Raw genomic sequence first — 23,800 nt, 5'->3', positions numbered from 1 at the left:
CAGAAATCTCTCTCCTACATTTTATTTTCCTTCCTGCAGATACTTCCATTATTTTGTTAATGGAACGGTGTTCAGAGATGCCCAAACAATGAAGGCCTATCTAAACGACGACGGGATTCGTTACATATGTGGCTGAGTTATGTGTGTGTGGGCGTAAAAATGTGAAAGGAAAAATATTGAAAGTAATTCATGTAAAAGATATTGTAGTTTAACATTGGAAAACAACGGAATTTGATGTTGATGCCTGAGTTACGATGCCTTCAGTTGGTTCCCAGGAGCACGAAGCGAGCTCGAACAAAAATAAAATCCTTTTGCAACGACGGCATTGCGGATTTTAAGATGCACTGCCTATGTAGCAATTTAAATATTAAACTTTAAATGGCAGTCATTTTTTGCGTATTTTGTCATTTTTAAACTGACTACAAAAATAAATAGGCCACTTTAATGAAAACACGAACTGAGGAAAAATTGTAGGTGCTTCAGAAGAATTAATTCGTTCATTAAAAAATGTTGATGCGGCCAAAGTAAATTAACGTTGATCATTTTATGTATTTTTTATCGCTGACTTTAAGATCTAAAAAAGTGCGACTTTACGCGGTCAATGCTAAAATAGGCTTTTTCTGACCAACCGTTATTAATACTGCCTTAAACCAGCAATGGTATGGGTTGTTATATTCAGGTTTGAAGGATGTGGTAAGTGACTATCAGACAAGGCATTCCAACTTAGTTCTCAGGTGTAGAGACCACCTGTGGCTACCCTTAGACGGAATTCCAAACTTATCTTGTCCTAAGATGTCCATAGGCGACAGTGGTAAATACTACTTCTATATATTATAAAAAAATATCAATACATACTTGCTATTCTTGAAGCCTAAGTAAAGTGTTAACGCCTCGTATTGGAGTGCTAGCTGTTTTGCCTTACCTAAATGTAATCTATGAATAAGAAATAAGAGTAAAGGACAGTACCAAATAATTTTAACCTTTTTACAATTTTTGGAATTACAAAACACAACACATTATTTACCTTTATAAATGAAGTAAGGCAAGAATCTTGCGAACGAGATTTAATCAAGCTTATTAACATTAATAAACGCATAAAGGCATTTTCAGTACTGAATGTATTGTATTCTTAAAACAATGAATTTTCTTTCGCAGAGCTCCGTTAGTTTTCCGGAATGTAAGGTCTTACGTCTCATATCTATTCAGAAAACTCAAATGAAAAATATTTTTATCTCCCCGTCTTAACAGACATATAGCAAGGCCACTCGTAGCTTTAATAACAGAAACCCATTGTTATTCACCGCGCGTATAATCTGATGATAATGAATGCAACATTGAACACTCCACATAAAAGCCAGATTGTACATTTCGGAGTGGTAAAACAAACATAAAGCAAAATGACTTATCGTCGTCCGTTAACGCCGTCGCGTCTCCCAAATATCTTTCAGTCACCTTGTCCTTGTCGCCCCCTCTGAAATCCTGAACCCCACGTATACATTGCTCTACGTATACACCCATAAGCAGAGTTACCTTCATAAGTGATTTGGAGAGTTTCGCCTTGTCTAAAGTAAAATAACAATGATAAAAATGGATTATGTCGGTGGATTGTGTCGGTGCCGCGCTATTCCCAAATTAAATGTATGGTAACTGTTTTTGGGGGAAATACATAACACTTTTAATTTGGTTGGTTAGCACAGTGTAGCACGATGTATTGATTTTTGAAGCGCGTGGTGTATTTTACTTTTTTATTATTATCAACCGACTTCTCAAAGGAAGAGAGGTTATCTATTCGTCGCGTATATATATTTTTTGTTAGTATATCTACCTACTACTTGCAAATTTATTATAAATATTAATTTAAAATAATAAAAATAATGAATAAATTAAAAATAGTTAAAATAATATTAGAATTAATATTCATTCAATCCTAAAATTTAAATATTATATAATGTATAAATGTATTTTATATAATGCAAGAAATAAAAGGCTTTTTATTTTATTTATTTATTTATCTACCTACTATATTCTCCTTTTTTTCTACTCTCTTAATATTAAAGATACAGTATAAGAAATTCAAAAGATTTTTATAGGTAGGACTAACCGACGAATGTAGAATATAAAGTTATTAGTGAATGTATAAGTACTTGGAAATAAAGTTAAGTTCTGCCCGAAATTCGAAAAATGATTGTGCACAATATAATAACATAAATAAGGTATAATTTTAATATTTCACGTTTATCTGAATATGGCGGGTAACAGCTCTTAAATTAAAAAAATAAATCAAATGGCGGCCGTACCCGTAGAGCATTAAAATAAGGATATTTTTCATTAACTTAGCGTAAACTTGACCCAAAAACTTTATTTACGTACAGTAGACTAATTTAAATTAATTAAACTAATTTTTAAAAAACGATGTATTTCTAGTTAAATGTTCTATCATAATATCCTAAACCCATTATTGTCACTGCTGGGTACGAATGTCTCCTCATAATAAGGAAGTGATAGCTCACCACGCTAGTCAAATACGAATTCATAGTCTTTATGAACTAAAGTGATAATCATTTTTTAATACGTACATAATTTCGAAAAATCAGAAGTGAATCCGAAGAAATAGCTCAAAGGCTGAATTTGAAACCATTAGGCTATCACTGCTTTATCTCCTACTTTTTCCTACTAATTTTTTAAAAATACTTCAAATTACTAGTTTCAAATTACCATTTAAATTTTATGTATGATGATTAAGTATGCATAAATATTTACCGCCCAGAACTCTGCGACAACTACAACAATCGGCAACTTTAATGTTTGCGAATTTCCGTCCGGACCTTTGTTACAAAGGAATGACATTTCAAATAGATAAATTGAAATTAACGGCTACTTGTACTGAACCCCCAAAATTTACAATAAGCGCCTAATAATAAATTATCTACAATAAATACTGCTGTATTATATTAGTGTGTCACTAAAAAATTAAATAACTGATTACTAATATTGTTTAAGGCAGTAATACCCTAGTGGTTAAGAAACTCGGCCTCTCGATCGAGGGGTCCGTGGTTCAAATCCCAGGCCTCTGATTTTTCAAAGTTATGTGCGTATTAGAAAATAATTATCACTTGCTAGACGGTGAAGGAAAACATCGTGAGGAAACCTGCATACCTGAGAGATTTATAAAAAAATATATCGAAGGTATGTGAAGTCTACCAATACGCACTTGGCCAGCGCGGTGGGCTATGAACTGATCCTTCTCACTCTGAGAGGAGACCCGTGCCTAGCAGTGGGACACTAATGGGTTGATAATGATGAATATGTTTAATAATAAATTTTACTAACACAAATACCCTAAATAAAAAATAAAAAACTTTTACAATTCCATCAAAAATACCCAATGATTCAAACAACTGAAGATTTACATCTTTCAAAGAGAAAGAAAATTAAAATCCGTTCACCTGTAAAGAAGGGATGATGCCTCTGACAGACACTCAGATATACACTTTAAACTTATCAACCCCTATTTTTCGTTGAGGTTTTAAAAGTAACAACAAACGTCTGAAAGCTTTGAAACATAAAACTATGATAAAGCACTCTAAAATTTTATTAATCTTACACATTTTCTCTTTTACTACATATTGTTTGAAATCACGTAAGTAAATAAGTATGCTCGATGTCACTTTGTTATAATCATACATTATAAATTCTCCATATTATTAATTAAAATATGAGCTGAGTGGAATAACAAACGCTATTTAAAACACTCGAACAAATTAGCACGAAGAATAAAGAGCAAGTACGTGTTTACGTAGTCGAAGGTGGTAGAACCCCGTTGTGGTTCGACTCCGGCGGCACCACCGCCACACCTATTTCTGCCTCATAACAGCAGTGTTAGGCGCTGCTGTGTTCCGGTTTGAAGGGTGTGGTAAGGGAGACAGACTTTTCCAGCTTCGTCCTCAGGGGTAGCGGCGCATCTGTGGCCGACCTCAGGTAGGAATATCTAATCCTATCTGGGGTTGATTACAGATGTCCATGGGCGGCAGTAGCCACTTACCATCAGGTGGACTGCATGCTCGTCTGCTACTCCTATATTATAAAAAAAAGTTATATAGTTGTAAGCTTGAAGTCTTATTATGTACAAGCATTTAAATGAACAGTAGATTAGTTAACAAGCATTGCAAGGTAAACAGCTATGCTTTCAACGGAAACAACTCGCTAATAACATTGAACGTGCCCCCAGCGTCCATTTGGTCGCTTGTAGAGACAAATGTAGAGCCACACACGTATATGCTAGCTCCACATATCATACTTGTCTGTCTGAGCTTCACTTTCCATGAATTTTTAAATAAACTCCACATCTGCGCTTCCTTGCCAACTCAGTGTGAAGTAGGTAATAATTACATGTTTAAAATGTTTGCCTACTGTCTGTGAAAATGGTAAATGTTTTTGCTACATTGTTGCTTCAATAGCATTACTATTAAGTTAATAACCTTATTAACTTTTAACTTTTTTATTTAAGGTTTTCTTATAAACGTTTTCATTCTAAGGCTTTTTGTATAGTTTTAAGGATTCTTTGTATAGTGTGTATTGAAATTTAATCACGGAATTTCTTTTCTAACGAAGAATCTTGTATTCTAATTTCTTAGAATCTCGTTAGTCTAGTAACCACAACAAGCCTCTTAACATTTATCCACAACAAATCGTCACTAATACAATAAGTTATTCCCACAAAATTATCCTTAGATCTTCAATTTCGTTTATCTTATTAATTATACGCATTTAAACGTAAGGAAAGAAAGATTTATTAAGACGGAAAAGATGTGCCAATGTTCTGTTAAATTGTGCCTCGACAATGAAATAAGTTATGCATGCAAAGATATTTAAGGTGCTTCGCAAGTACCTACTCGGAATTTTTGACAATTTCTCTTAAAAGCGAACGCATTACAGTTGTTTTTTTAATTAACGCATAATCGGAGGAAATTACAATTTAGATATTACATTCATTCATTCAATAAATACAATATAGTTGAAATATAAATCACTATTAGTCTAATACAAAAATTAAGCATTAAAATGTCTACCATATATTGAAAGAATTTAGTTTATACTAAGAAATCTTATGTGTTCCTGTTTCTAAATACTAATTAGATAAGTTTACAGATTTCGACAAATGCAAATAGGAAGATGAAACCAATTTTACAAAGCCTACCTACAGTATTCATTAAACGGTAATACTTGCCTATTATTATTAATATAAAGCAAAGGAAACTCAAAAATAAACAACATAATAAAAAATAAATAAGGTTTTATTAAAATAAACATGAAATAGGTAAAGCACTTTAATGTACATTTTTAATAAAAGGGCTATTGCCATGTTAATTTAAAATAATTATTAATTATGACCCTGTTTGAACTAAACCATTCATCTCTGAGAAATCTTCAGAGCTTTTGATGTGTCATTTGTACGGCCTTACAAAGCCCCAACCCTCTTACGACAAAATAGCGACAAATTGTTAACCTCACACATTTTGTTTCCCGTGGAATTTAATTTTATTCTGCGTATCATTTAATTGTAAACGATAAACTTTATGTTGATATTGTAATTTATTTCTTCTGTCTACAGAAAAGAAAACAAAATAATACTAACATTTTAAAGTATATCAGTGTTTATGTGTATCAGTGTTTAAGATTAATTTTATTATCATCCAGACTATAACATTATGTTTTATCTTTTAGGATGCTTCAAAGAAACTGATCGCTGATTCAGCTGAAATACGAGAGAATGATTCAACTGGATAATTTCAAACGGCCGTCGCCATCACCATCGCGTTGCTCAATACGCAGCGACAGTCGTGTATTCCGACAGCCACGCGTCATTCAAGTGAACCGCGACGCTGCCACCATGATGGATGATGAGTCGACTGGTGTGGGCAATGGGAGCGGGACAGAAGCAGGGCTTGTATCTGACTTTGAGTCTCAACTCGGACAGCATGCAGCACATTTCCGCTCACGAACATTCAGTGATGGTTTCATCAGAAACACGAGTCTTGAGCTACTTCTCGGCGTAGACTGTGAGGCCTGTCTAGCTTTAGCAGCTCAACGACAGTGTATAAATAAACACATATCAGATCATGATTTTGATTTAGTGTGTAACTGCAATGTTCAACAGAACAACTATCTAAACTGTCATAGGGACCTTCCTAAGCCAAGGGGCCATACATTAAATATTTATGATTTGGAAAGAATGAAACGAGATACAATACGAAGTAATCTTGCTATCGGATCGCATCGCAGTCTAGACAGAAGGCATAATAAAAGTAAAACAATTGGAGTATCAAGTTATATTTCAAAACAGCTAATAGCTTACGACCACACAAACACGTTAGTTCAAAAGATTAAAAAGAAATTGTGCAATTTAAAAAAGATCGGAGGCGAAGCAATTTCCAAGAAACATCAAAACGCAGTCCAACTAGCAGAGATAACAGCCGGCTCTACAAGTTCTCTCAAGAAACTGTCGATGTTGTCGCTAGTCGATAAGTCACAACGGAAAGTCGATAGCCAGAGTTGTATTTTCTCTTCAACTCTACAAAGTAAAGACGACTTAAAAGACAGTGTAACAACATACGCAAACTTTTCATCGAATGTTGATCAGTGTTTTGACAGGATTGGAAATTGTAACATGAATGCAGATACGAGCAGAAATTCGTCACAAAAAATGAGGATATTCGAAAATAGCGACGAAGTTCTGTCCAGGAGCTCTCCGCCGCGACAGGTGATGAAATTTTCAACGTTAGATAATCGCAGCCGTTGCCGAGGTATAAGGAGACAGATGTCATATAATGATTTCCCAAGCGAACGATACAGAGATCGGATAGCGCAGTCATGGTCTCAAGATGAGGGAATTTTTGATTCGAGAAGCATCCGCACAGAGATAGTTGACGACGATTCCCAAACGTTCATCGACGGTGATAGGATGATACACTCTACTCCGCGGCCTACTCAAGCTCACTGCACCTGCGACCCGGCACGCACTGATCGAATTCCATCTATATTCTATGACACTCATGTAAGTTTCTATTAATATTTGATACGAATAATATCAATAATTTAAGTAAAAGTAATGTCGTTGTGTGTGCTAAATATGACTCAGTTAACTGGATGACATTCTAATAAACAAGGTGTAAAAGTTAGAATCTAGAACTAGAAACACACAATTATGAATGATCTAACATAACTTTGACACTGCAGGACTTCATGTTGATAGAAATTACACCTATATACAATATTTGACCGTGTGTACTTCTATGATCGTGTGCAATATGATGTGTTAATAAACTTTATACTCATTATGGAATATTTACAGTAATATAAAAACATGTTTGTACCATTTGTTTGCTGGACCAGCTAGGATAAGATATAAAATTATCCTGCTATTTGTTAATTCGAATAATGAGTCAAGTGACAGAACAGCTGTTACCATACCATACCTAACGGGGCAAAAATCATAATAGTGATTTAAGATGAATGTTTTTGTTTTCGTAGCCTAAAATCCTAATGTGGCATTAGAATTAGACGACCCGCGTGGCGGAGCGGTCACCATACCGGTCTGACGCGCAAAGGGTCCCGGGTTCGATCCCCGGCCAGACAGATGTTTAAATGATGAATTTAAATTCTGTTTCTGGGTCTGGGTGTTTGTGTATTTGTCTATGTGTGTGTCCATGGCACCCACGACACAGGGAATCCTAGTGTGAGGCTGTGAGTGTAGAATTATGGGTAATGTTTTTTTGGTATTTATTTTAAAAACAGGGCAAAAAGCGTGCGACACCCGCCCCTGACGTGACGGACCGCGCACAAGGGCGCGTGGTGGCTTGCTCCGCGTGCAAGTCCCCACAGTGGCTACCCACCACCACCACCTCGACCACCAGCCACAGCTCCACCGCGACTGGAAACTCTTCACGTAAGTGCCGTTTGGCTCGTGATGTCATTGCGTTAGTAAACATTGTAGTAACAGATAATGATAATGATAATGATAATGATAGCCTTTATTAACAATCTTAATTCTTACATTTTATGTTTTATATATATATTTTTTTTACATTTAATTTATTTTAAGCATTTGTAGGTAATTAATTCAATTTTTCTTTTAGACACCAGTTTCTTGATTGTCTTGCTTTCCAGCATAGGCCTCCCCGAGAGTTTTCCACAGAGATCTATCTCTTGCTTTTCTCATCCAAGTCGTTCCTGCCATCTTTTTAATATCATCTTCCCATCTTTGATATTGTCTACCTTTTCTTCTCTTTTTATATCTAGGACACCATTCCGTCACTTCTTTAGCCCATTTTACAGTATGACTTCTAATCAAATGTCCTGTCCATTTCCATTTTTGTTGTAGGATCCGGTACTTTATATCTATTACTTTTGTTCTCTTTCTTATTGTTGTTAGTGGAACTTTATCCTTTAATTTTATGTTGAGTATGCTTCTTTCCATTTTGTGTTGACAAGTTTCTAAAGATTTAATGTTTTTATTTGTGCAACTCCATGTCGGACATCCATAGGTCATACTTGGTAGAATACACGTATCAAATATTTTCTTTTTTCCTTTAATTGGTACATCTGAGTTTTTCATTATATCTTTTAGAGTCCAGTATTTCTTCCATCCTATGTTAATTCTGTTATTGATTTCCTTCGTGGTGAGGTCAGTAGTAGATATTATTTGGCCAAGGTATATAAACTCATTTACATAGTCTAATTCAATAAAGTTGTGTGGTTTAATGGGGATTTTCAAGTGATTCGTCATAAGCTTTGTTTTGCCGGTGTTGATTGATAGTCCAACCTTTTCGCTTTCATATACAAGTTGTTCAATCATGTTCTGTAGGGTAATTGGGTCTTCGCAAATTAATACTAGGTCATCAGCAAATCTTAGGTGGTTTAGTACTGTTCCATTAATTTTTATACCGTAATCTTCCCACTTGAGCTGTCTGAATGTATGTTCTAAAGTTGCAGAGAATAGTTTAGGTGATAATGGGTCACCCTGTCTAACTCCTCTTCTAATTGGAAAATATTCACCTTCCTTTTCTGTGCGTATTTTGGCTTTCATATTTTTGTACAAGTTCTCAATTATACGAATGTACTTATTATGGACTCCTTGTGAGGTAAGAGCTTCCCATATTTTATCGTGTTTAAGCGAGTCGAATGCCTTATTATAGTCTATAAATGCTAGGTAATAGTTTATTCCATATTCGTTACATTTCTGAATTACTTGTTTGATGGTATGGATGTGGTCTAAAGTTGAGAAATCACTTCGAAACCCTGCTTGTTCTTTTGGCTGATTTTCATCTAAAGTTCTTGTTAAACGTTCTAGTATTATCTTGGAGAATAATTTATATACATTAGACATAAGTGAAATGGGTCTGTAGTTTGAAATATCATCTATTTTTCCTTTTTTGTGTAGTAAGATTATAGTTGACGTAGTCCATTGGTGAGGTATATATTCAGTTGTTAAAATTTCATTAAATAGGTCCGTGAGTGTATTCAAAATAATTTCAGATGTTCCAATTAAAAGTTCGTTAGAAATGTTATCTTGACCTGATGCTTTCCCTCTCTTTTGTGATTTTATTGCTTTAATAACCTCATCTTTCAGTATATTTGCAATTGGTTCCTCAAGGTCTTTGTTGTTGTTTATATTTGATGTTATTTGCACGCCATTGTAAAGTTCACGGTAGAAATCGGTCGCTGTTTCTAGTATTTCGTTTCGTTTAGTTTTATGTTTTTTGGTCTTATGGTGTTTTATTTTACTAATCCAGGTTGTATTTTCTTCAAGTTCTCTCCATATGTTTTTTAATCCCCCTGATTTTACTATGTGAAATTGTATTGTTTCTTTTTTCCGTTTCTGTCTGTGTTTTCTTATTTGTATCATTATTTCTTTACTTATTTTAGTTATCTCTTGTTTGTTATTTTTTCGGTCATTAAAAAGAAGTGCCCTTTGTTTAATTAAGTCTCTTGCCTTTGATCCCAATTTATCTTTTCGTGTATTGTCTATTTGTAATGTTTTGTTGGTTTCTTTTATTTCTTTTTCTAGTGTATCGTATTTGTCTTGCACTGTTTTAAGTTCTCTGATTGGTATTAACTTTATCCTTAATGTATCCAGAGCTTGACTTGGTAGTGGTAGTGTAATTGGTAGCTTTGATTTTTGTATATGTTTTCTTGACCGTTTTGGCTCCACAAGTTGTAAATGACCCCTGAGTAGCCTGTGGTCAGTATAATAGTTAAAGTTGTTAAGAACTTCCACGTTTAAGAAAAGTTTTGGTTTATTTGTAATTATAAAATCTATCTCATTTCGTACTTGCCCATTGGGAGATACCCACGTCCATTTTCTTTCAAGTTTTCTTTTATAATAACTATTCATAATATGCAAGTTATTTTCTAAAGCGTAGTTTATCAATCTTTGTCCGTTGTCGTTTCTTTTGCCGGTTGTATAGGGTCCTACTATTATGTCTTCGTTTTTTCTCCTCTCACCAATTTGGCTGTTAAAATCTCCCATCACAATAACTGTTTTGTATAACGTCTCCATTGTTCTGTTTAGGTTTTCATAAAAATCGTTTTTTACTTCTTTTTTAGCTATTTCTGTAGGAGCATATATCTGTACTATTGAAGTCGGGTAAGTGTGACCAGGAAGCTTGATGTTCAATACAACTATTCTATCTGACACTCCTTTAAATTCAATTATATTGTTTTTTAAATATTTCTTGACTAAAAATCCCACGCCATATAGTCCCGGTTTTTCATTTTTATAGTATAAAATGTATTCTTCATGTTCTTCTATTTTTTCCACGGATCTACGTACGTCACTTATACCTATGATATCCCAATTGATATTTTGCAATGCTTGTTCTAATTCTGTTAGACATTCTTGAGACTTTAATGATCTTGTATTGAGTGTTGCTATATATAGTCTCTTCTTTAAACGTTTTCTTGTTTTATTTGTAATCAGTGTTGTAAATTCTCGGGGGGAGTGGTCAATTACCCCGCGGTGACCAACCGAATTGGGGATTTTTTCGTTTTTTTCCAATATTTCGCCTGTGTTGTTTAATTCAATCTCGTTACCGGTGTCTAATGATTCCTATGCCTTATGTTTTTGGGTTGATTTTTCAGACAAGGAGAAAGACCTGGCTCTCATATACTGAAATGCATCTGTTTTGTGCATTTTAGAAGGTGCCATGACATTTTTTGAGCCACTGGAATGTGGTGATATATTAATGTTGTTAGGTGACATCGAGTTTTCTCTTTTTCTCTTTTCAACCTCTGATGTTTCTCTTATTACTATCTTATTATTTCGAATATATGCGTCTTTTCCTTTTTGCTTCTCTTGCCTAAGTTTTTCTTGCAATTTCTTGCGCTCTTCTAATGTTTCTTTTGAAAAATCTTCTGTAATATATGTTTGTTCTGGCATTTTCTTTTTATTTTTCAGAATCTCTATCTTTTTATAGTAAGATATAAAAGATATTAGTATTGGTCTTACTTTCTTCCCATCTTGTTTTTTGCCCAATCTGTAGAAATTATTTATCTCGTAAGTTTCTATACTTATGTCTAAATTCCCCATGGCGTCTTTTATTAAACTGAACAGTTCTTGTTGATTATTTTCGGTTTCTCTTATGCCGTGTAGTAGTAAATTATTTTTTTTGTTTTTGTCTTCTAAATATTTTATTTTTTTATTTAATTTTGTTACTTCAGATTTTAAGTATTTATTTTCTTCCAATATTGATTGTAATTTTTCGTCCATCTTGCACATGATACTTTCCGTTACAGTCTGTGTAATTGTTGCAGTTTGTTTATCAAGTTCATTTTTCATCATCTGGAACAGTTGTGTCATATCTTCCGGCAATCCGGAAGTATTCATCTTGCAAGAACTAAACGCTTTGCTTTGCGTGTAACGAAACGTAGTTCACTTGTTAGGTTGGTGCTTCTGAATGACAACTTGTCTCTGGTGTTATATGACAGTGTCAAACTAGACAATGAATACGATAATTTTTCGTACCTTGTATGTAGTTTTAAAGATTCTGCCAACGTTTTTCGTATATCTTCATTAATGTGTTCGCGTCGATTTTTGTATTTGTGTTGATGATGTGCAATAGACGGCCTAGTGTTGATTGTTTTCACTCTATTTCACTTAAAACCGGGAGCACTTTTAGGTATGGTGTTGTTGTTTTGACAACCGGAAACGAAAAAAAAGTAGTAACAGATAGTACCCGATAAATCCTTTGTTCCTTATCGAAATGATGTCATATTGGCATGAAAATGGCAAGTGCATTTTGAAATTGAATTAAAATTTGACGATAATTAGAACTGAAATATACGATTTTGATTACGATTTGCGATTGCTTTAAAAAAATCTATATTTTTATAGATTTCTAACATAGTGCCTACTACCTTATTGGGACGGAACCTAATGCCGATTAAGACATTAGTATAAAGATTGATGATGATTGTACTTAAACAGTATTCGTACTTTAATCTACATGACGGTCGATCACATATTCATCAATAATTTCGTATTTGAAAGCCGTAGCACCAGTCGTGTGCTTCACAGCGAGATTATCGGACGTGCCGTATTCAGAACAGAAATAGAGGTTTTCGATATTATCTAGATTTTTCTAACTAGGTGGCTAGTACTCTATTGTGACGGAACCTAACGCTGATTACGGCATTAGTATAAAGATTGATCATGATTATATTTAAACAGTATTCGTACTTTAATTTACATTACGGTCGATCACATATTCATCAATAGTTTCGTATTTGAAAGCCGTAGCACCAGTCGTGTGCTGGACAGCGAGAATATCGGACGTGCCGTATTCAGAACAGAAATAGAGGTTTTCGATATTATCTAGATTTTTCTAACTGGGTGGCTAGTACTCTATTGGAACGGAACCTAATGCTGATTAAGACATTAGTATAAAGATTGATGATGATTATATTTATACAGTATCCGTACTTTAATCTACATTACGGTCGATCACATATTCATCAATAATTTCGTATTTGAAAGCCGGGGCACCAGTCGTGTGCTTGACAGCGAGATTATCGGACGTGCCGTAACGGGATTGCTATGACCCAAATTGATTTTGATATGGAAGTATATGACGTTATCTGATGTACGGGTTCAACGAGCTTTAAGTATCATTTGCAAGTTTATTACTGTAATGTAGAAAATTATAGTTTTCCTTTTATTTACTTACATTAGCCTTAAAAAACATCCTTTTTCGGATTCGCATATTATTACATTATATGAAATTGTGTAGATTAATAAAATTAATGTCCATTGGATTCATTTTGTAGAGTAATAACTACGATGTACGGATGTAATGTAGGTAGGTACTCGTACATAATCTTAATGACTTTGACAGATACAGTTGAATATATTGTCAAGTAAAATTATCAAAGAGAAACTTAACGCTAACAAAAGCGTAACTTAAGAAAAATAATTGAGAGCAGAAAAGATACGGAAAATTTCAGATCATATACGAATTGAGATTTGAAAGACGTTTAGATCATATCATATGAATGGAATTAGTATTATTCAAATAATAGTCGTAAAAATCAAGCCAGTACATATTATAGTATTCATTTAATTTACTATATCTTAGGTATATCAGCGTGGCATCGACGGTGGTGTTGTGTGGCAATTCTGGTCCTGGTGGCGGGTACGGCGTGCGTGGCGGGACCACTGGCCCTGCGCGCACCGCCGGGCGCTCCGCTGCACGAGAGACTCCGCCTCGCTGAACGACTCCTCCACGATACACCCCTCATTGACGGACATAACGACTTACCTTGGAACATAAGAAAGTTTTTACACAACCGAATTAAAGACTTTAGGTAATTTATCAAACTACTTGGTTTGGAAAATTCCAGCTTTTTAATACCTGTGTGCTTCGACTGTTTTTGAATGGATAAAAGTAGCCGTTAGTTGAAAGCACACACCGACAATTTTAATTACTCGTGCAGATTAAAACTTTCGGCCAGGTTTTTCATTAAGCAATTTATTATCCAATCATAATTTTTAAAACTTAAACAGTCAAAATTGGTTTGTTTGAAATATGAATTGTAAATAAAATTTTGAGTATTCATTTCACTTTAGAACGTTCGTTTCGTTTTATACACTACAATGTATGTATATTACACAGGTTTGATGAGGACTTGCGGACCATATCGCCTTGGGCCACCAGCTCTTGGAGCCATACCGATCTGCCGCGGCTGAAACAAGGCAGAGTTGCTGCACAAGTAAGCACAATTTCCTACAAACATACCAAACATACCTGTTAATTTAAAAATATATCTACTATCCTCTCCTAGTTACCTTAATACCCTCTTTCTATTACCCTCTAGCCACTCATGGCTACCCACGGCAGCCCTTCGTGGTGATCACTGTGTTACGAAGTTTTATATCGAATATCTATTTCTAATTTCCCTGTCAAACCTATCTAATTTTATAAAGCTCTATAATCGAGTACGAAATAATAAATAATCGAGACAAATCCTTAAGCTTAAAAACCATTTACTTTTATACATAAAATTATACCATGTATTTTCAACAATGTGCGACTAACGAAAAACTAGAAAGTTTAAAAGTTTCACATTCAACTTTTAGAAACTCCCACTGCTATTTCCTATCGCTACTTAAATGTTAAGTTCTAAAATTTCATCCTGTTTAACCATGCTTTTTTCTAACTAAAATTCTATCTACAATATTGTTAGAACGCTATTTTAAGTCGGTTCTTACGATTATATTCATTTCTGCACATTATAAAATATACCTTTGTGTTTAATGAAAATAGTTTAACATTGGATCAAACCACAAACTGTTTGAACATACCTATCTGGGCTAACTTTATACATAGGTACACAATATAACCAAGACCGCGTTTGTGCTCCAACCTTATCGCGATATTTCGACACAATGAGCATAAACTAGAGAGACAAGCTTGTTAATTAAACAGAATTGATAATTATTTTCAACTTCAAAGAACAATTCAGTAGGGTGGAATAGCTCATAAATAAATGGAAATTCACGGGCACCCGTACCTGAAACGCGATAAAAAATAATATAGAGTATAATATATTTTGGTTAACCGCTGAAGCTACCTCACGTTTCCTATTACATGCCAGTGCGTGCTGAATACGAATGAAAGCTCGTTCAGAAAGCGCAGCTTGCAAGTCGTGCATGACATTTAATCAACTGTGTGTCAAAGTGATGTTCTGAAATCAGTTCTGGGCGGCATACGTGCCCTGCGACGCTCAGCACCGGGACGCTGTGCAGCTGACGTTCGAGCAGATCGACCTGATACAGAGGCTCACGGACAAGTACCACCCACAACTCACGCTGTGCACTTCTACCGAAGGTAAGGTATTTCAGTGTTTTTTTTTTTATAATATAGAAGTAGCAGACGAGCATGCGGTCTATCTGATGGTAAATGGCTACTGCCGCCCATGGACATCTGTAATCAACCCCAAATAGGATTAGATATTCCTACCTGAGGTCGGCCACAGATGCGCCGCTACCTGAGAACTAAGCTGGAATGCCTCGGAAAAGTATGTCTCCCTTACCACACCCTTCAAAACCGAAGACAGCAGCGCCTAGCGCTGCTGTTATTAGGCAGAAATAGGTGTGGCGGTGGCGCCGCCGGAGTCGAACCACAAAGGTTTCTACCACCTTGTCTATTATTCCTTTAATTTCCATCGATCTCAACCCACAGTGGCCTCAGTCGTGTTTTTCATGACACTCTTCTACTAAAATGAGTAACCTATGCCAGGAGTCCATAACCTAGGGTCTGGACTGGGGGTTCCAGATTATATATTACTAAATATTTTTGTTCTGGACTCAAGGTCGACTGTATATGAAAGATGTACGCAAATACTTAGGCCATTGCGATGAATTATTTTAATTACTATTGTTTGTGAAAATGACGAGCACATTGAGGGCCCAGGAGAAATAATTGCAAAGAAAATTACATCACATCGTGTTTAAAAATAGTTGTGCGCCACTGTCAAACATGTGAGTAAGTCACATTATGGTATCGGGCTTCGCTAATACGGCACACATACGTGCAATAGACTGATATGCATATTTTAATAGCCCATGATCAATTACCTTCACCAAATTGACTTGCAATTCTACGTGAGATCTAGCTCAGAATTATTACTATTATACTGCCTTAGCGTTAACCCAGCATTACTAGGGTAGTAGGTAAGTCTAAATTTGGACTCTCATATTGCACAGTCTGCCCTGTCGCACCCTTCAAACCGTACAACATTTACCTTTCAAATAACCTTTTAGTATCTTAAAATAAATAACCTATTATAGGTGGGAGTATATTATTTAGAGTATAATTGACTTTTATGCTTGTAAAACCTATATTTTACACAATAGCTTAACGGGGAATGTATTTTTACTTTATAATATTTTTTCGCTACTGTCATATATTTCAAAGATGCAAAAAATTTTAAGTTGATTTACCATAGAAAAGTAAATAATTCTTCTGTAAACATATTTACTTTTCCACTCAATCATCACGATAAACCAAGCTTTTTAGTCATGTAGATTTTAATTAAAATGCAGCCTACATTCAATAATAATTTTGAAGTTGAAACCTCATTTATGCCTGTTTACAGTGGCTCTATAGGCAATTCAGTAGCACTACCATGAGTTTACAAAAGTATTACTCGCTAGCGACTGCGTAAAATAAATGTATGAAAAATTGTACAGCGCATCTGGTGGTTACTCGTAGAACTAAAATCCGTAGTGGCGTAACTCGATACGTAAAAAACCTATCGAAATCAAATCGCTAGCGAATGTCATTATGATCTATTGCCATACAAATTCGGTCCCATGAGTCATTAATTTGACAGACGTTGTCGAGAAATACCGTAACGATAGTAGTTATGGAATTCACTAGCAAAATGACAATAGTTTTCTATTTACAATTTCTATAGTGGCGTTTCTATGCCAACTCATGGTAGTGCTACAGATCATAAAATTGGAGTGAACACTCTTTAATGTAATGCATGATTACCATCTAATTGTCTCAATTATGTGTATAAATCACTTGAGGCATAAATCCTGCCATGGGATATATAAAGGATTATAATAACGAATGGCTCAACAACACACATGCGAGCTGTTAGCACAAGTGATATATTATGTACGTATAAGGCTCGCATGCTTGTAACTTTATTCGTCACAGTTTTTATTTTTTTACGCAGACCCTGAATAATTTCGGGATAATAAATAGCTTCGTCCTGGAAAGCCTTCATTTCAAATGAAGTTGCGTCAAAATCGTTTAAGTCGTTCCATTACAGTTTATCATACGAATCAAAATAATAAATAGTCAATACCGAAACGAACTATTTAAACACAACATAATTTTAGTAATTATCGTATTGCCGACAAAATTTCAGCGGCTGTTTTGTTATTTATTTTCATACATTAGTAAAGATACTTCGCTGCCTCGAAATTGAATGAACCCACAAACGGCTTATTAGTAAGTTCTTTTTTGAAATCTTGACAAATAAAAACATTTTTAGAGGAAATTTACGAATAAATAACTAATACTGCGTAATTTACATAATAAATAAATAATTATTTCAAATATTTTAGGCACATTTTAGCACGGAGACGTGGCAAAACTTTTTTACGCAACTAATTCAATTCTCAAAAAAACTGGTTACATTTTCTTGTTAGGAGTGAGTAATCTTTACTAATCTATGTTTATTTTATATATATAATATCTTGTTGTACTTATATAGTAGATACGGGCAATTTCTACGGAAATGAATGCGCTCAATTGGCTCGCTCACCCTTCCTTATATTTCCTTTAATACCCGGAATATTGATTACCTCTCGTGCTCCTTGGAAAGTAAAAGAGCGCTTTGTTGTGTATTCCAAAAGCCTTGGATTATTTACAAGTTCTTAAATATAGCCCACGTATACCTCACTTCTAGGCTCAAAACTCTATCAAAACTGGAAGGACAAAAGAAGGTTCTTTCATGTTAATACTGATGATTTAATTTTTCATAACTTATCAGTTAAACGTAATAGTTAACACTATTGCTACTACCTTGTTCGTTTGCTTACCAAAGAAAATCTGATAGGCAATAATATAAAAAAATATCCTAATAAAGGCAGTGATCATATTTGTTGTTGGGTAAACCAATACGTTACCTTCTAAACAATCATGTCACAGTTTCTTCTGGCTGGCTAGACAGATAAAACTTTAGACATCTAATCCTAGTATAGGAATAATACTATAACCTGTAAATACATAATAAATATATAGTAGTGATACATCACTCTCATGTACCTTTATTTTTAATATTTGATTGTGCGGTATACAAATTCTGTTCTCTTATAAATATCAATATTATTCTATTGTCTGCAATTCATTCTTTAGCAAATAATGGGATAAGAGCGGTATAAATCAGCGGTAAAGCTCAAATTAGCATAAAGTCTTCGTATAATCTACCTACCCCTGTATTTTCTTAAGCCAAATTATTTTTGTTATTTAAAAGCTTTGAATAAAATGTATCTTACTTTTGCAAAGTGCTATTATATAAGGACTTTTGTCAATTTATTCAAAGACATTCATTAACATACTGTTATAAAAAATTAATATATAAAGTAAACTCCACGATTTAGATAAAGATTATTTATATAGGACATAAATGCATATAAAATGCTGAATTTTGTATCTCACGTGCAAAAATAAATCAAGGAGGCATTTAATATAAATTCCTGAAGTCTTGGGATCAGAATAGAGTTACCGTATTCTCAGTCTGTCGTAAGAGGCAACTCCCAGGGTTGAAAAGAACGGGAGCTCAAAGCTCTAGCCAGCTACCTCGGGACGGACGAAGGGATTAAAGACCGCCTACTGCAATGAACACGCGAAGATGTGATGGGCATAAATGGTCATTTGGGTTGAGCCTAATATCCAATAAAAATAGCGCCTCGTAGCACTCCGGCTGTATTCTATTTGAGAAGCCGGAAACCTCCACATAGCGCTCGGGACAGCCACTGGGGGTTTTAGTGAATAAAAATCCCATATAACATAGTGTTGGTCCTACGCAGCGGGTATCTTTTGAATGTTTCCACTCGTCATCAAAAAGGCGATTAATATGAAACATTATAGATCTTGAATATTTTCATAGCATAACCAAAACCTTTCAACGTATTGCTGACTGTTATACACACAATACACATTAATCAGTTATGATTCTACTTTAGGACAAAAATAATATCAATCATAAATACAAAAAAGAAAAATACTAGATAAAAGCAAAAGGACGAAATAAAAGAAAGGAAACCTTTTGGGAGTTGGTCCCACCTCAAACTTCAATGTATAAAGATGAAATATCAAAAGTCCAGACCGAGTGCGAAATGTCGTTAGTTTTGGCAGCTACATTTGCGAGCATGACGGCAACTAATCGTGGCGTAAATAGAATTCACGGAGAGTAAATTCTGGTCTGTTTATATTCATAAATCGAAATAAAAGTTAAATTTAGAAGGTCTGATTCATTGCGAGCTATCTAACAGTTAATGTGATGCGCTGTTACCTCTGTAGCATAGGAAAATACAGATAGAGCCAGTCCAGAATAAATAACAAGATATTCGTTTTCGTTTGCTTTTCAACTTTATTTCAAACACTATGATCCAAACCAACTACGTACTATGCTTGACCGTAAAGTAAACGGCGTAAAATATATGTATTTAGAAATGTTTATCTCTACAAATTTGTACATTACTTACACCTCGCATAACATTCGAATTAGTTTTAAAAGCTAACTAATATTACATGAATGTTGTTAATATCATAACAGCTTGAGTTAGTAGGCAGTCTGCAGCATTTGTAGAGCTCTGTAATTACCATTCAAAGCCAGTTAAAGCATGGTAAGGCTTCATAAAACTTTTAAAGTCGTAAAAGATTATTTAACTGGTTTTCTCGTCGAATCATTTGAAGAGATTACAGTCAATTCAGATGCTATTAAACTGTTAGGTATAAATTCAGTATGGAATGCTTAATTTCATTTTATATCATTATAATATTGTACATTTGGGGCAAAGGCTGGATAAAAACAATCCTTTGGATATACTCGTCTACTTGACCACGTATTAGATAATTTCTAAGATTTACCTAATACATGATATAGATATATGGATAGTACCATAAGACGTATTCACTAAAATGCAAACATTAATAATTTACCATCGCCTCACTTAGTTCACAGTTCGCTTAGTTCATATCTGTATTTGACTTCTTAATACAAAGAGCACAAAACGAATATTTTGTATTATTTGCTGAATACAGTCTGAAAATTAGAAAGAGCGCCCATGAAAGACAGGTAGACGGACAGGTGGCAGATGTGTAATCGTACTAGGCTCTGATTTTTCATTTTGAATACTGTATCTCAAGAGCAAACAACATTTTGGATTAATTTTACAGATATACTAGCAGCACACGCCAATCACCGACTATGTTCACTAGTAGGCGTTGAGGGCGGTCATGCCATCGGTGGATCCCTAGGTGTCTTAAGGACTCTTTACCAAGTTGGTGTGCGGTACCTCACCCTCACATCCACTTGCGACACACCTTGGGCTGAGTGCGCGTCAACTGATCGTCTCGACCCAACCCAACGAGGCGGTCTAACACCGTTCGGAAGAGTAAGTAACTTAAAGATTTCCAGTAAATGCCTAATAGTCTTGTTACTTTCCTCTTGGCACCCATTCGAAGTAATATACAGGGTGGTACGTACCCGAAACAATACCGTAAAGATTGAGACGTCGTCGAGCAGAGTGAGTGTGCCATAATCATAAACATCCTGTGCTACGGCAATATTTCGCTTTGTACGAACTCCGGCTGCCTGCGAAGCAGTTTCTTTGTTTTTCATGCAACGGTACTTCCCGTAATATTTTCTTTTGTTGAAACCACTCACTGCGTGCAACCCAGCGGTGCATGAGTACCAATTATATGCATAGTAAAGTACGTTTATGATGTAGAGAAACTGTTCCACATTATTTACTGTTCGACTTTGAACAATAGCTCATGTTAGTTGGTACTCTGTCGATAAAGAATTGTACTTTACAAGTTATTTATAAGAACTTTATAAGTTGCTATAACTGCTGTACTACGCTTTTTTAATTTTGTTAAATTAAATAAATCATACACTTTAGAGGACGACTATCGATTTTTTTTATAATATAGGAATAGCAGATGAACATGCAGGGTAAGTAGCTACTGCCGCCCATGGACATCTGTAATCAACCCCAGATAGGATTAGATATTTCTACCTGAGGTCGGCCACAGATGCGCCACTACCCCTGAGGACTAAGCTGAAACGCCTCGGAAAAGTCTGTCTCCCTTACCACACCCTTCAAACCGGAACACAGCAGCGCGTAACATAGGTGTAGTGGTGGTGCCGCCGGAGTTGAACCACAAAGGGTTCTACCACCTTCAAACCGGTTAATATTAATGTTATTTAACAATGGAACCAGTGGCGTAGCGTAACGTCCTTTTATTAATATCCCCTCACCTTAAAATGCAACCGACAATTGAGTTGGAATACTCACAAATCAATACCTTAATTCGCAAATCAACCAACTCCACTTTTTGTCAAAATGATTTTTTTGTTCATTTTGATAGTAAATGGCGTTGAACAAAATCAACGAAATCAAAATAAATAAAAAAAACATTTTGACAAAAAGTGGAGTTGGCTGATTTGCGAATTAAGGTATCGAAATACAAATTATAATACGAAAAAGCCGAATTCCGTAAGATTTTGCCGCCTCCCAAACGTATAGTTAAGTGAGCGATTTAAAAAGAAATCTGGGTTAGATTATATTTTCAACATTGATAGCCGGAATTCGGGCAAATTCTTTTTGATATTGTGGCTGTCCCCATTAACTTATAAGACCTCATTGTTAGATATATTCAAATAAACCTATTTTAATATTTCTCATTGATGCTTTAACTTTATTAATTGTATTCGGTGCAAATTGTAAAGTTTATATTATTTTTAGGTTGTTATAAAGGAGATGAACCGATTGGGCATGTTGGTTGACCTGTCCCACGTATCGGAGCGGACGATGCGTGACGCGCTCGCCGTGTCACGCGCTCCAGTGCTATTTTCCCACTCATCGGCCCGCGCACTTTGCAACGTCACGCGAAATGTACCAGATAGCGTATTGCGGCTCCTGGCGGCCAACAAAGGCCTAATCATGGTCAACTTTTACACGTCCTTTCTGACTTGCGGTGATAGCGCTACCGTTCAAGATGCTATTGGTAAGTTTTATGTTAAGACTTATGATACAACGTCACGTACATACATACGTCGGAGTTACACGTATCTCAGTAGGTTCGTTAACCAAATTAACTAAACAAACAATGAGGACATAATTCTGATATGTACATTTTTAGTTCAATAGTGGGTTCGCCAGGAATCAAAAACTATTTTACTTCTAAATTTTAATAGCCAAATAAATAAAATAAAATTTAATAGATAAATACTACCTATGTTTCATAAGTTTAGTCAAAATATTTCTTTATTAAAACTATATAGGTACCTACTTCAAATTCCTTTCTTCTCATTAAGTACAGTAAATTAATTATCCGAAGGGATCTTAATAAACGTAGATATTACAACCAGGACCAATATACAACAATAAACGATCAAAGTTTAAAATATGGCTCTTATTTTCAGCTCATATAAATCATATCCGGAACATTGCCGGCGTTGACAGCGTAGGCCTGGGCGCTGGTTACGATGGAATTAATTAGTAAGTTTATCATCAATCTTTCCACATTCATAAAAAACTGAACTGACATAATTACCACCAATATAAAATGCTTTATAAGACGTCTTGTTATTAATGTACCTAAGAGAAATGTTTTCAATAAAGTCATTAACACATTTTCGTAACTAAAATTATAAGAAATTTTAAATTTGCACTATCATGTATTTGAAGTTATATTTACCTAAGAACGACAACTAATATAATGTTTATATTCAGTACCCCACAAGGTTTGGAGGATGTGTCGTCTTACCCACTACTGTTTGCGGAACTAATGGAAGATGGCTGGAGCATAGAGGACCTGCAGAAACTGGCTGGGTTGAACTTATTAAGGGTATTGAGTTCGGCTAAGGAAGTGGCGCAGGAGTTGGCTTCAGCGAATGTCACACCGTACGAAGAAGTCGCTCCTCGGATTGTTGATGCACATAATTGTTCCAGTCAGGATCTCTAAAGAGACTAACTAAATTTTAGTTACATCCACTGGAAGACGTAGACACCCCGTTGGGCATGCACCATGCAGATCTCACAAATGTATTAATTTCAAAAGCGTATCATCGGTTGTATCATCTTTTAAAAAATATTGATATAATGTTATTATCATTTACTAACAATATACTGCGACAATGTATGAGCATTCACAAGAAAACTCTGCATTCTATTTTATAGACCGTACTCGTGTCTTTTCTACTTGGAAAGATGATCAGCATTAAAACCCTTATCAGTCGTGAATTATCAAAAATCCTATCGTATCATAGACGAGGGCTTTACTCGAGGCTGACTCTGAAAGACAAAAAAACAATCAAAGTGATAATAGGCGACACCCATAGCATAAGCTGAGCCTTAGGTACCCTAAATGCGACGTTACATAAATGCGACAAGTAGATACACACAATATTTCAAGTCGCACAAATTTAAGCGATAATTTTAATAACACATTTTAATAAAAAATGTAATGATCCAAGCTTTAATATTGTACCG

At 35.0% G+C, this 23,800-nt stretch overlaps 1 protein-coding gene across 1 annotated transcript in view; it reads left to right on the top strand.

Moving 5' to 3' along the window:
* LOC140748195 (uncharacterized) overlaps positions 1-23,367 on the top strand; it is a 33,276-nt gene extending 9,909 nt beyond the window's left edge. Inside the window, exons 2-10 of the mRNA XM_073080946.1 lie at positions 5,725-7,054; positions 7,795-7,945; positions 13,632-13,860; positions 14,169-14,265; positions 15,251-15,383; positions 20,478-20,695; positions 22,052-22,313; positions 22,732-22,807; positions 23,042-23,367. Coding sequence (XP_072937047.1) covers positions 5,771-7,054; positions 7,795-7,945; positions 13,632-13,860; positions 14,169-14,265; positions 15,251-15,383; positions 20,478-20,695; positions 22,052-22,313; positions 22,732-22,807; positions 23,042-23,273 — 2,682 coding nt within the window. The 5' untranslated portion in view covers positions 5,725-5,770 and the 3' untranslated portion in view covers positions 23,274-23,367. The remainder of the gene's footprint in view (positions 1-5,724; positions 7,055-7,794; positions 7,946-13,631; positions 13,861-14,168; positions 14,266-15,250; positions 15,384-20,477; positions 20,696-22,051; positions 22,314-22,731; positions 22,808-23,041) is intronic.
* Positions 23,368-23,800: the final 433 nt, after the last annotated feature.

The sequence above is a fragment of the Epargyreus clarus genome, unplaced genomic scaffold (assembly GCF_041222505.1).
Source record: "Epargyreus clarus isolate Ecla_fem2 unplaced genomic scaffold, WU_Ecla_fem_2.2 ptg000015l, whole genome shotgun sequence".
NCBI lineage: Eukaryota > Metazoa > Arthropoda > Insecta > Lepidoptera > Hesperiidae > Epargyreus > Epargyreus clarus.
The sequence above is the reverse complement of the archived record's forward strand: the minus strand, read 5'-3'. Positions and strand labels throughout refer to the sequence as shown.